At 45.1% G+C, this 14649-nt stretch overlaps 1 protein-coding gene across 14 annotated transcripts in view; it reads right to left on the minus strand.

Annotated features, from left to right (window-relative positions):
- Window positions 1-408: 408 nt before the first annotated feature.
- PTPRT (protein tyrosine phosphatase receptor type T) overlaps window positions 409-14649 on the minus strand; it is a 432724-nt gene continuing 418483 nt past the window's right edge. For all 14 annotated transcript variants that reach the window (XM_050313539.1, XM_050313547.1, XM_050313541.1 and 11 more), the window contains 4 exons: window positions 11521-11646; window positions 9764-9927; window positions 8820-8955; window positions 409-8114 (listed from right to left, as the gene is read on the minus strand). In XM_050313539.1, the coding sequence (XP_050169496.1) occupies window positions 8061-8114; window positions 8820-8955; window positions 9764-9927; window positions 11521-11646 (480 nt within the window). In that variant the 3' untranslated portion in view covers window positions 409-8060. The remainder of the gene's footprint in view (window positions 8115-8819; window positions 8956-9763; window positions 9928-11520; window positions 11647-14649) is intronic.

Raw genomic sequence — 14649 nt, forward strand, 5'->3', positions numbered from 1 at the left:
CCTACAGAAAACACCAGAAAAATCTCAGTCCCACATTCGTGATCATCATTCAGCACTGAACCCCAAGGAAATACCAATACACTGATACCTGTTAGAAAGAAAGAGCTGCAAAAATATGCTTTGCTCTAAGCCATGCTGCTAAGACTGTAATTTTCCAACCTGCTCAGCTCACATCCACAGCCCTTCTGAGGGGACTGACCCAAACCCTGCAGCCAGACTGAAGTGCCTGGTGAATTCTCTCTGCTGCTCTTTGCCTCCTCCTGAATGACAACCACGATGCAAAGCCCATCACTGTGACAAGATGCTGGTCTTATTTTTTCACATTCAATCACCCCATCATTTCTGGCAGCACTGCTGGCAATGCCCTGTCTCCTCTGAGTGCAAAGAAAAGGCACAAGTACAAGAGTCTCTTAGTAAAACATTAATCTCAGATCACAGATTTATTTTATGGATTTGCAACACAGCCCATATTACAAACATTGTCTGGGAACATTTACAAGAATAAATAAGATGGACTCGCAGTTGTAAAAAAAAGATTACACTTCACTGTAATGTACAGTCAAAAAATATATCTGATATTCATTGACTTGACATTATTTACCTTCCTTCTTTTAAGCTAGAAAGACACTGAATGCACAGTGTTGAGAGTTTTGTATTTATATTTTTTTCCTTTTTTTTTTTTTTCATACGTGCTTTATCTATCAAACATCCAAACTGTACAAGTGAGTTTCACCAGGAATCCAGAAAGGCCAAAGGGGGGGGGAGATGGGGCGGCATCGCAACAGCAGAGACTCGCTCTCATGCAGCACTCCTCCCTGCTGGACAACACATCCAGGGACCTGGAATGGGACACTGCTGACCCAGAGGCAGCCACAGCACGGCTGTGTGAAGAGGGGACAAGTCTGGCAACAAAATGCGGGTACATCTGGATTTTGACAGGGTTGGTGTGGGGAGGGAGGAGGTGAAATCAAGAGGGGGGTGAATTTTGTCCCCGTGGTTAGTCAGGGCGGGTTAGAGGATGTGTTAAGGATGCAGCTCAAACTTTTGGCATAGAAGTACAGTGTTTAAGTGCTGGCAATGCAAGAAAGGGCTGGAGGGGTGATGAGGGGGTAATTCCAGTTCTGCTCCAGGTACATGGAATTCCAGTAATGAATTCTGGTTCAACTGTCAGGAACGTGAAAAACTGACCAGCCTTTGCCCTGGGGAGCCTTGTTAGGAGCACCTAAATTCAGGAAAGCTTGTGAAGTGCTGGCCCCACTCCCACTTCCATCCCCCCAAAACGCCCTTCTTTCCATAACTTTGCACAAATCAGGTTCCCTGGAGGTCCCCACTGAAAGATGATGTACTCACACAAGGAAATCAGTCTCCACAGCGCAACACTCCCGAGGTATCACCAACAGTGATGTTTCAGGGGAACAGATCTCCGCTGAAACACTCCTTCTGGGACAAAGCTTCCTCACTAAAGGAACCACTACACTGCTAGAAAACTGCATATGAAATATCAGGACTGGTCCCAAGGGGACACCAACAGCAAACCTTCACCTTGCAACAGGCACATCCTTCCTCCTGACAGGGTGACATGGACTTGCTCATGTTTATCCTGCTTAGAAACAGCTCATGCTAATCGAGTTCCAAGAAAAACATTTTAGTTTGTTCTTTTCCCATTTCATTAAGTTTTTTAATTTTTTTTTTTTTCATTTTTTTTGCCCCCAGGAAACACTGTGGGAACACCAGCATCTGGCATTCAGTCTGCTGCATTAGTTTGGTTTTTTTAAGGTTCAGGTTGAAAACACAATAATGGTGAAAAATCTGCTGCAAGCACTGGGGCGAGGATGGGAAGACTAATTTAGACCTCTCGTGTTCTCACAAACTGCAAAAGCTGCCAGGTTTTCACAATTCTGCTAATCCAACATGAACCTGTAGGGGTATTCTGAGGTTATTTTTTACAAGGGAAACTTTTAAAATATTTTAACACAGCAAGTAGAGATTACAGACTAGAGGTCACTGCAAGTCAGCAAGTTTTTGTAATTTTCTTTCTTTCCATCACACTCTGTACCACCAGGATTTGGTCTTGGTGTATGAAAACATATGATTCTGCTTGACAGTTTGAGCAAATTGTACATTCTTCAAGTATGTATATGAGGGAGATGACTGATATCTTTTCCAAGTCAATGAGCAGATAATACATGATGGATTTTCCTAGTGGTCCTTGCCAAAACTGCAGAAATTGGGCTTTGCTCGCTATGCTGTTGGCTCACCCTGGAGGAAAGAAGAGCTGTAGGTATTTTTGGGAACAGGGAAAGAAAGAGCACTTGCATTTAAATTGTATATTATGTATGTATGGCTATAGAAGGCTGCAATCTAAATAAACAGGAGTGCAGGAGGGTTAACAGAATCCTTATTAGTCGTGTCTGTCTCTCTGACTTTATTTCCCTGGCTCTCCCCATTTCTACTCCAGTAAATGTCTGGGCAGGGAAGCTGCAGTGATTTGTTCTGCCCTCACACAGCAGGGACACGGAATTTTTGACCCAAAGGCAGTGGTTATGCTGAATAACTTTTGCCACTTTTACCCCATGGCTCCCCTTAATTTTCTTCAAAAACTGGGGCTGACTGACTTTTTTACACTTAAGGCAAATGAAAGCCTCTCAAACGAAAATACAGCAGTTTCACACCAGCTTCCTGAGATGCCCCTTGCACCGGCCGGAGAGATCACAGAAATTAACTGTGCTACCAACGTAATGGAGTCGACTGTTCACATTTATTACAGGACAATGAAGTTTTCCAAGTGGAACTTTGCCACCACATTGCACACCCAGGACCGTGCCAGGACTGTGCAATGCTCCGTGACGACTTACTAAAAATTCTGCAAGTGTGACAGGCAGAGGCACCTCGTGTTTGAAGATTCCTCTCTCAAGTGATTCTCCTTTTATCTCTGTCCCTCAGGATTTATTCTCTCTGTCACACTCCGAGTGCTCCATCTCCACAGCACGGAATGTGGCATTACCTGTTTTTTATGATCTTGGCAGGAACTCAGAAGAGTAAGAAAGATAAAGAGCAGCTGTGCAAGAATGAGAGAGAGAGCAAGGTGCAAACTTCCTGCCTGTTTCAGGATCCATCTAATCTGCCTTCTCCTCCAAAGCTGGGTTTCTCCCAAAGGAGATTTCTCCTCCTTTCCTTCTCTCCCAGATGGCAACTGGTTTAAGTGTCTTCTGAACCACCTGCTGCAGGAGCCTCTCCTCCTCCTCTGACTCTACAGCACAACAAGAACAGTGATCAGCAATCCCTGGCTTGAGATGCCCAAAGGAAATCCAACAAACTGCTGCTAAAGGGCCTGTGAAAAGCAAATGGAAAAGCCAATCTAGCATCTACAGACTCAAATCTATGACTGTGGGGTCTGTGTTGCCACTGGACGTTTTTCTTTCTAGGGTGTTTACAGCTCCAGAATAAAAGGTTGGGAACTACTGACACACAAATACAGGCTGCTGTAGGGAACAGCTGTTCTTTGGGATTCCCTCCTCTGCCCTAGGGAGCTACATGGACCAGAATGATTTGAGGTCACAGGCACCTCCCAAAATCTCTGCCTGCTTTTTAGTTCTCTGGACGTTCTTCAGAATGTGTGTGCAGGTGGACAAGACAAGGGGACAGAAACTGCAGGTTATCTCGGGGGTAAAGGCCACACAAAGTCACATCTTTGCAGTGCATGTAAAAACCTTTCACTGTTAGTCAACTGCCTGTTGCTGCTGGACCAAAATGGACAACGCCAGCTCACAAAAATGGCTAAAATGGGAATAAATTAAGAGGGGCCCACCGTTGCATGGCAAAGGCAGACATAACTCTGTGCAACCTTGCTGAAGAATCCCAAATGGAAGAGCTTCCTACTAATCATAGCCCAGGAACTTCCCTGCTCAAAGAACACAAGTTATTTCAATCTGCAAACACACACAACCCATACACATCCCCACCTGCCTGCTGGCTATCAGAGGTCCTGATTCAGTTCCCTCCACATGGCCACTGTATTCTTCTTTACCTTCATAAACAAGTACCTCAAGTCTATTTACAACAGTTCAAACACCTTTTACCTTCAAAGACATAAACAAACCAAACCAAACCAAAAGAGCCACCACAGGACATCAGTCCTGCACAGATCTTAAAAAAAGATACAGACCCAAAACCCACCACCAAGCAAACATAAAACTAAAAAAAGATTGTTAAGTCCTAGTGTATCTTTCAGGGGTTTTGGTCCATCTCCCACGTAGAAAACCCAAAGTCTTCCTTCTCCAGTAGCCAGCTTAGATAGCTCTGGCATTCACTTCTTCAGTTACATCCCACACTAATTTCAGATGTTAGTTACTCCCTGTATGAGACAGCCACCTCTGACCCACCCTTCTTTACCTATTTCTAATTCCTTGTACTTCAGACCAAACCTTACACCAGTCCTGAGCTATCATAAACTGCTCCCTCACCCCTGAAGGATGACTGAATGAGACTAAGTTTATCTTCATTATGTCCATTCAAATGTGGATATTTGAATGGGCAATATGATATTTTTCCAGCTTAAAATTCAATCACTGAGGAATTCACCTTTTCTACTGCACATTATCGCTTTCTATCCACAGCAGGGGATGCTTAGGCTGGAAAGCTCACCCTGACTATTAATCCTTCCAGGAGTGAGAAAACCTCCTTTATCTCATCTCATAATTTCTCCCTTTCTCTGCAAAAACAAACCCATCACCCATAATCTTGCTTCAAACACATTACCTGCTCTGCTATGGGCTGTTCTCTAGGGCTTAAACAACTTCAGGGTAATAAAGTTATTTAAAGCCAGCTTGTCTTCTCTTTCCACACAATTCCCCTCATCATTAATTCACACTCAGCATATATGCACTGTGCAGCAAGGAACAGCAGGAATATCCCAGAGATAACACACACTGGAGCTGGGTTGGTCCCCCAAAAGCACCTTAACTGCAGGAATTTATATCAGTTTGGCAACAAAATCTTCAGTGTCTGCTGAGAATCCTCCCACACAAGGACATGAAGGTCAAGACATGCAGTTGAGTGGCCACAGAACAAGCTGTGATGAACAGTTGGGCTGTGGCAACCAACATTTGCATTTAACTCCTATAAAATGTAAAATTTAGCTTTAACATCTTCCCCTGCACTTTATGCCAGCATCACCTGGTGTTTGCAGAGGGCCAGAAACACACATGACTTGCTGTGGACCAGCCTGATACAGGTACTTCTGACCCTTTGGCAGCATTTTTCATACCATAAAACACATTCAATCCTACCTCAGGACCTTAAACAACTCCACTGCAAGTGCTATTCTGCTCTGATCATCTCACAGCTTCCTTCTCTCCATGCACACATCCCTCCTGTGGGCTTAATTCTGGTTTTTTAATCCACTTTCCTTCCTGCTACTGTTAAGCCTGAATTAGCTCCCATACTTCACATCTCATCCTATTTCTTTACCATTCTGTTCCTTTTATCCTGGCTGTCACTCTCAGTGCTTCCATCAGTCTTTCCCCCTCCTATATCATGAAGGAGACCTATCCCTGTGCTAGTTTCCATGTAAAATTAACAGAATGCTAAATACTAATTAATATTTCCATAGTATCCTTAGGGAGTGATTCCCTCAGGCTTTCTGGAGTCAGCAGAGTCACAAACACTTTGCTTTCTCGTAGCTTCTTCCTACATGGGCAGTTGTTCAAAAATCCCATTCTGGGATCAGAATTCCCTCATCTTCACTAATAGCTCCCAGCTCCTGACCCACACTGTTCCATCCAGCCACCTGTGATGAAAACACCAATATAATGCCATTTTTATCTCGTAGTTTTGCTTTGCCTTCTATTTTTGTTTTCCCTGCAGAGTTGTTTGTGTTGCTCAGTTGCATTAAGGAAGAAAACAATTCAAACCAGTAGCCTGTCCCAGGAGATGCCAGATACCACCTACAGCCCCTGATTTCCTGCAGGCAACAGAAAGGACCAACTGGAACCAGAGCAGAGGCTCCTGTGAGGGAGTTCTCACCAATATTTTACAGCACATCAGGGAGAATGTGGTTCATGCTCATTTAAGACTATGACATTAAAGCCAAGAATCCAAAGCTCCTTGGAAAGAATCCAGGCTAGGAGGTTCAGCATCCTGTGAACCCCTTCATCTGCATTATTAGAGTTCCAAGCACCCTTCCCTGGACCGGTGCAGCTCCTGGTGGATGGGAACTGCGAGGTGAGAGCTGCTTCTGTCAGCTCTCACTTTCATCCCTCATTGCCAAGGCAAAGGTTTGTCTACTGAAGAAAGAATGATCATGAAGTGAAGCCTTTTGAACTTACAGACAGAACGAGCAAGACGTGTTGAACTTGTCACACACTGAGAGCACAGAGCTTCCAGCACAGCCTCTGAGTATTTACCTGAGGGTGGAAAACTACAGGGTGGTAAGGAAGTGGGGTTTGCTTAAACTCCTGCCTTCAATCTATCTTTTAGAAAGTCTGAATTTGAAGAAACCTGTGTCCCAGAATTTCACTTACACAGAGAGCAACCTCATAACCAGCACCCTCCAGATAAATAAGTGGCTAAATTCAAATACTAATTATAGTAAGGCCTTGTTCTTTCAATTATTTTTTTTTTTTCTCAGAGATTACCCTGCAGACATTAGTGATTAACTACTTAAACACACTCTTTCAGAAAAGCAATTTCTTAGCTGCTATGAAATCAGAGCGAGATCCAGAGCCGTGGCAAAACACATCTGGTGTTTGTTTGGGAGGAGGGGAGTTGCACAGGCATTTTTGCAGGACGAAACAAAAGCTGTTTTGCTTAAGAAGAGAAGTTGCTGTGCTGGGCTAACACTTCTCTTTACACGTGTCAGAACAGGTTTCTGTGTATGTACATCACCTTTCCTACAGCTCCAAGGGGTTCCCATTTTTGAAGCTTGTAGGGCCTGGAAATAGCGAGGAATTCTTGCCAAAACCCAATTTTAAGAACCTTCAGCTTTTAAACTCTTTTGAGCAGGAACTTTCTTTGCTCTCTGTTTGCACAGTGCCTAGTTCAGCAGGGTCCTGTCGTGACTAGGGGTCCTAAGTTCTACAGCAATACAAATAATAAATAAAAAATAGTAATACATAGTAGATGAGCAATAATACCTACTTTATACCCTGTTTGTGTTTTTTCTTTTTCAAAGACGCACTGCACCCCAGCAAATACTTGAAAAACGTGGTAACAAAGTTACCAAAGTTGCAAGACAAAATGCAATCCGTTTGATGCAAATATTCAACCTCAAGGTTCAAGTGGCTGGGAAACTCATTTAGTGGCATTGCTTCACCAGCACCCAAAGGAACGGACCAGAGAGATGTAACCGGCTCATGCACAGCCCTGGGAGTGGAGCAGAAACTGGGAGGAAACATTGGGGTGGAGGCAGTGAATCCATGAACAGCTTCTCATCTCCACCCTCTCTCTATTTTCATGCTTAAAGGGACCACCACGTGTGGGAAGAGAATTCCAGCGTTGTTTTTCTCCTGTGTTGGCCTTTTCATTTGGAAAAGCAAACAAAAGGGAAGAGATAAGGTAGACAAACCGTAATGAAGTATTTCATGTATCCCCTATGGCTATCTCATTTTTCCCAAATGACTGCTGCATGAAATTAAAAAAAATTAAAAGACTGGGATTTGAGAACAAAATTATAAATTAAAAAGCAGACATTTAAAAGAGAATTTCCTAAGGGTTTCATTCCTTCTCCACTCTGCAGCAAGCAGAGCAAAAATACAATCCAAAAGAGGAGAGAAGAAGTCAGAGGGGATTAGAAAGTCCAGTCTTTCAGCCTGTCTCCCATTTTGCTAATTTTTACAGTAGGTTATTTAAGAAGCAGTAGATGTTCCAATAGAAAGCAGGCAGCAGCACACACAGGCATCGTCTCCTCCTTCCAGTGAGGTCTGTGCAACCTCAGTCTCTTGCTCCAGGAAGGAGAGGTTTTCCTTCCCACACTTTTTACTGCCTTCCAGTGTGGGAGAAGGGGGAAGCGCCTGCCAGAGACTGGGGTCTGGCACATCCGAGGGTCCCCTCCCTCCTCTGGGCTAAAAGGAACTCAAGTATTCCAGTGCAACCTCATATACAAATTTATACTGTTCCTGCAAGAGAGCACAGAAAGAAATGGCATTAGGACATGGGTGAATTCTTCAGAGCCTTGTTCTACAAGCAAAAATACCTCCTTCTCTCTTTCTTATTCCCGTTGGCAGGACCAGGCAAACACTGATTGCCTTTCTATGTGATCCTGAACAAGCACTGCTAGCAGATGGTATCATCAGTGGAAGAGAAAAGCACTCAAAGAGACAGCCCCACTATGGACTATTCATTATTCACCTCCACGCGTTGCTTTGGAGGCACGAACTCGGTGTGATCGATGGAGATGATTGAAATCAGGACAGTTTAATCTCCTGGGCTGCAGGGAGCAAGGCCTGGGGTTTGGGCTGCTCTCCCTCCCTGGTTTCAAGGCATGTCACAGCACCCAGAACCACAGGCTGTATGCATGGACAGAAGGACAAACCCCACTCCTTCCCACAGCCATGGTGCCAGCTCCTTGGGGTCTGACCTCCTGGAGCCAGCTGGGCATGGGAGACAGTGTTAACCATTTTGCCAGGGCATCCTTTCTGCTCCAAGAGAGAAGCAGGAGGATTCACTGCACATGCTGAAACAGGAGCAATTATCATTCTGATGGCTTCATGTTCTCATTCACTTTGACTCACCCTGAACTAAGCCACCACATTTTTTTCCCCTATCCTAAAGGCCCTGGAACACACCGGGAGGGGAAACACACAGGAAAAAACAAAGCCTACCAGTGACTCCACCATGTTGGATTTGTTATTCCGTAGCGTCTTCACTATGTGGAACACATCGATGATGTTCTGCTGTTGGATCATCTCACACACGCTGCAGATGGCACAGAAGGTGCCGCTGCGTCCCCCGCCGTTCCTGGGAGCAGGGAGGAGAGGGTCTGTAACTCGTCATGGACATTCAAGGGTTTTTGTGTGCCTAAGAGGGCTCCAAGAGAGCTGGGAGAGGGACTTTGGACAAGGGCATGAAGTGCCAGGACTAGGGGGAGTGGCTTCCCATTGCCAGAAGGCAGGGTTAGATGGGATATTAGGAAAGGAATTCTTCCCCATGAGAGTGGGGAGGCCCTGGCACAGGCTGCTCAGAGAAGGCTGTGGCTGCCCCATCCCTGGAAATGTTAAAGGCCAGGCTGGATGGGGCTCTTAGCAATCTGGGATAGTGGAAGGTGTCCCTGCCCATGGCAGGGGGTGGAGTGATGTGGTCTTTGCGGTGGTTTCCAACACAAACCATTCCATGATTCCATGGAAGTGGAGACCTTCAGGGCAGGAGACAGGGATGGAAGGGCTAAGGGATTCCTGGCAGTGGTGGACAGGGAGGCCCAGGGAGTGCAGTGTGCTCCCCAGTGCTCTGGGCTCAGAGCAGCTCTGTGGGCAGAGCTGGGCACACGGCAGCGCTGCTTCGGTTCTGCCTGGGCTCCGCTCACGAGACCCACCCGCACAACAGGACACAGCAGAGCTTTTTGAGCTATTCCTCACCACAACCAGCAAAACCTCTGGGCCAGGACACTGTAACACAGCACAATATTCAACTTGAAGGGCACTACAAACCTAATTCCACTTCCCTTTCCCGAGCTGAAGCCTGGCAAACCACCAAAATTCCAGATCCGTAATCAGCGCTCTTCGGAGAGGTTAACCGTGTGAGGTTACGGGCACTTTCCAGTCCTACTTACAGGCAGTGGACCACGGTCCGGCCATCTCTCCCATCGTACTGCTCCTGCCACTTCTCCAGCCTCCTGACCACCTTGAGCAGGGAGCGTTTGGAGGGAGGGGTGTCCCTGTAGGCCGGCCAGCCGATGTACTGCAGGTGCTGCACGATGCGATAGCCGTCCTGGGGCTGCAACAGAGGGCACTTTTCACACACTGAGTGGGCCAGGGCAGGAGGAACAGGGACAGGGTAAAGCAGGGCACAGCTTAAGCTGTGCCAGGGGAGGTTTAGGTTGGACATTAGGAAGAAATTCTTTAGAGAGAGATCAGACATTGGAATGGGTTGGCCAGGGAGGTGGTGGAGTCACCATCCCTGGAGGTGTTTCAGAAGGGACTGGATGGGGCATCAGTGCCATGGTCTGGTTGACAAGGTGGTGTTGGGTCAAAGGTTGGTCTTGATGATCTCTGAGGTCTTTTCCAGCCTAGTTAATTCTGTGTTTCTGTGATTCATCATCCCCTCTGGAGCTCCTATCACCCCTGTTAACACCCTCCACTCTGGGTACCTGATACGGTGTGAAAACAAGGACTATTCCATACTCTGGATAAAAATTATGACTTCAGATATCACAGAGTCAGGCAGGATCTAGGATCCCTTGTTTGGTTTCCAGAATACAGTTTCATCAGACTGTATGAACAAATTAAATAGACCAAATGTCTCCTTCCTGTGCTGGAAATAAGTTGTGCCATAAGAAGCAAAGGCAGCCCTCAGAAATTCTCTATGCACTGTGGAGGGAAAGGATCCTCACAGAGATGTTGGCAGTGGCCAGTGGTGCTGAACACAGAAGGCTGTGAGTTCACAGCACCCACCCTGCCAGCCATGGCATGGACCAGCTCCATCCTGAGAGTCACAGAGACTCAGTCTGACCAGCTTTAAGACTCCAAGGCTCTCCCTGATTCAGAGGGAGTTGGCCTGGCATACAGGACAATGTCTAATAGCTAATTGATTAATCAATTTGTGTAGCTGGACACAAGGTTCCCTCTTCACTGCCACCACTGAACGGCTGTACAAGCTCTGACCACACAGACACTGATGTGTTAAACTGCTTGGAAATGTAATTTGTGGAGCCTGCTTCCATTTCTGATTAGAAAAAAAATGAAAAAGGAACAACAAAGGAGACATAATCAATCTGGGAAAACAACTAATGAGAGAAAAATCCTGTACTGAAGCTCTTTCCTGCAGCCCTGAAGTTGGATTGCCAGGGCCCAGTACACAGATAAACTTTGTTTCTATCATTTCAGCTGTCCTGGGGCTGAGGGATCCAGACAAAGAGTTGCTTACAGAAATGGCAGTTGCTTATTTATAGGGAAAACAGTGGCAATTGGGAATCCCAGTCTAGCCAGTAAACATTGCATCTGTCTTCAGAGACGCTGCCGAGTAGCTGACAGATGGAGAGCTGCTGACACTACCTCAGTTTATTTCCTACAATACTGATGCTCCTATATTGGCTACTAAGTGATGAATTGTTCTCAAATACACACAGAAAAATGCTCACCATTTAAATACAGATTTCCAGCTCATATCAACCCCTTTCTACTTTCAGCCAAGAGTCCTTTAGTAACACAGACTGATTAAATGTTAATTAAAGGAAGCAGCTGCACTGGAATTTCGTTCCTAGGTGACAGATCCAGCACCTCTAAACCACAAGTCTTGGCTCTGCCTCTTCTTCCTTCCTAAATACATTTTTTGGAATAACTGGGGAATGTAGTGTTTCAGGGATCTCACCCTGGCCATGTTGCAGATCCGGAATATCCGGTTGATGATGTCTTCATCGATGTCTGCTGAGACAAACTCCACCTGAATGGGGCCATAACAACAGGATGTCTTCTCTGGCCAGTACTGCATGCAGAGCTGGAGAAAACAGGACAAGAAACAGAAAGCATCTTAATTATTAACAAGGAAATGCACTTTCTTTTTTATTTATAACCAGTTCAAATCCATCACCAACCTTGTCTTACATGTCTTTTTTTCACAGGAGATCTCATTCTAGCTGAAAAACTTTTTATACCACCAATATGAAAATAAAAGGTATATTTTAGAACCTTTATTTTTGTATGAACACAATTTGGAACTGATTGAATTCTGGAGTCTAAAGGTGCAGAAAAGGTGGCTGACAAATGAAGCTGCTGTAGGGATAGAGATTTAAAATGAACACTACAAGATTAGTGTCTGTAGATAAATTTAATAAGAACCACAGAGGTTTGGTGTTAATGAGGAAACAGTACAGGCACCATGAAAATTAATCTTAATTCACACAAACTGGAATTTCTTTTTTCCGTAGGATGAACTTTTTAGCTTTGTGACTCTTCCAGTGAGCAGGGCAGGGAGAATTAGTTTGTTCTGAGAGCAAGAAGAGCAACTCTGGTTTCAGGGTGAAGCACGACTGAATCTCTGAAGTTTGTGAAGCAGGTTGGGAGTCTTTTTCTTGTGCTGATATTACAGAACTGAAAGGACAAAAAAGATCCTATGCACACAAATTACAATGTAAGTATTTAAAATCCATCTGGAAATAGATTATGGCGAAAAAATATTTTGCATGAGATCTCATTAGCAGTTTGTGCTGAGATTGTGTTTCTTTCTGTCTTTCTTTCTTCCTATTTTTAAGTGTAATTTTTCAGAAGTTTTGAAACCCCCAGATGCTCATTTCAACTTGATCTCGAGCTTTTCAAGTTCAATCACTGCCAGAAACAACGTCAAGTGTGTGAATGCTGCTGCATTAATTCTGCACTCCTTTGATCATATAGGATTGAAATTGGGTGGGATATTCACACAATCTTAGGCATCTTTGCCCTTGTTAGTTTTTCAAGATTAAGCAAGCCAACCAAGACCACACAAGCAAGTCCTTTGAAGGGTGTCTTTACTCTTCATTCAGACTTTCAAGCTGCTTAGTGATCTCCTCTCAAAGCATCTGTCCAATTGGTAGGAGACGTGAGCTGAGCAGGAGCTCCAGGAAACAACCTCAAGGTGCAGCAGAAAGCAGGAAAAGATTAAAGATCTCCTTAATATTAAAAATCTGCTTTTCCTAGAGCGGGTCTGTGAATGGCCACACTTCAAGAAAGACATTGAGGGGCTGGAGAGTGTGCAGAGAAGGGAACGGAGCTGGGAAAGGGGTTGGAGCAACAAGAGGGGCTGAGGGAGCTGGGGGGGCTCAGCCTGGAGAAAAGGAGGCTCAGGGGGGACCTTCTCACTCTCTGCAACTCCCTGACAGGAGGGGGGAGCCAGGGGAAGTCAGGCACTGCTCCCAGGGAACAAGGGAAAGGACGAGAGGAAATGGCCTCAAGTTGCACCAGGGAAGGTTTAGATTGGATATGAGGGAACATTTCTTCACAGAAAGTGTGTTTAAACATTGGAAGGGGCTGCCCAAGGCAGTGGTGGAGTCCCCATCCCTGGAGAGATTTAAAAGCTGTGTAGATGTGGCACTTTGGGGACATGGTTTAGTGGTGGCCTCGGCAGTGCTGGGGGAACATTTGGACTCAGTGGTCTTATTTTTTCTTTTCCACCTTAAATGATTCTTTGGTATCAAACAGTCACACCTTGCCCTGATAGCTCACAAAATACCAACTTAAAAAGCATCCTTAACTCCCAGTGCCACCTGGGTGTTTCAGCACTGGCTGCAGCCTCCAGCTGGTGACCCTGTGCTACAGGAACTGTCAGAGTGACTTTCTGCGCTGCCAAATCCCCCTTTCCGTGCCTACAGAATACATCAGAGAAACACAAGTTTGCTAGCAGAAAACAAAGCAGGTAAAGCCTTGTGCAGAAAGATAGTCACGAGAACAGCACTGGCTGAGGCTGATAGGTTTGTGTTTTCCAAGAACTGAGTGAGAAAGCGTGTCATTTTTCAGAAAAAGCTGTGTTTTCCTTTGAAGTGTCAGAGGAAAAAAAAAAAAAGAGAAAAAGATGAAGTTTGCCTCTGTATTCAGTGCCAAGATGCAGAATCAAGGAGGGCAGATTGGAGAGGAGGCAGCAAATGCAGAGGATCTCAAGTTCCTCACAGGGTGGCAGGTCTCTGGGGGTCACCGAGAGAACCCACTGCTGAGCAGAGCTCTCCCCGTGGCTGGGAATGGAACCCCACAGCACCCACCCTGACAGGAGATCCCCTCAAGGAATGGGGTGATTGATTTCTCCATCACCATCCAAAAAAAAAAGAGACCAATAATTTCGCTGCCTTCAAGTGTGGTAAGACAAGAGAAGAGACAAATCAAAAATTAATCCATGAAGTGCCAGCTACTTGAGGGCTCCTCTCCTCTCGTGTTAACAAGTGCTGTAATGGTTGAATTAGCCATGCCAAATGCACTCTTCACACAAATTGCATGATTATGCCTTTTTGAAAGCTGTTATCTTCTGCCACTCACTAGCAAGGTGGCTGGAGACACCAGTTCAGGAGGAATGGCAGCAGCTCCTCCCCAGCAGGCTCCAATCCTGAAAATGATGGTGGGTTTAGCAGCCAAAAACCAGCTTACACATGGAATTAAAAAGAAAAAAAAAATGCAAAGCACTGCGGTCTTCTAGAGAATCTGTGCAAAACACACTTCTCAGTACACTGGGAATCTCAGGGGAAGTATCCTTCCAATTATTTCAGCTCTCTTGGTTTTGTTCTCCTGGAAATGCCATGTGAATGGGCAAGCATGAAGCACGCTGGGAATGTGTTTTTTCTGAACCAAAGACAGACAAAAATATGAAAGGGAACAGGAAAGGGAAGGAAGTGAGTTTGGGAGGAAAATTTTGGCCCAAACCCACAAAGTATTTATCTAATATATAAAATACTTATATAAAACATCCTTATACTTTTGAATATATAATTTTTTAATACTTTTATATATCTAAAACTTTGCCATGCATTTATATGAAAGTATT

The sequence above is a fragment of the Myiozetetes cayanensis genome, unplaced genomic scaffold (genome assembly GCF_022539395.1).
Source record: "Myiozetetes cayanensis isolate MyiCay16 unplaced genomic scaffold, myiCay2020 scf19, whole genome shotgun sequence".
NCBI lineage: Eukaryota > Metazoa > Chordata > Aves > Passeriformes > Tyrannidae > Myiozetetes > Myiozetetes cayanensis.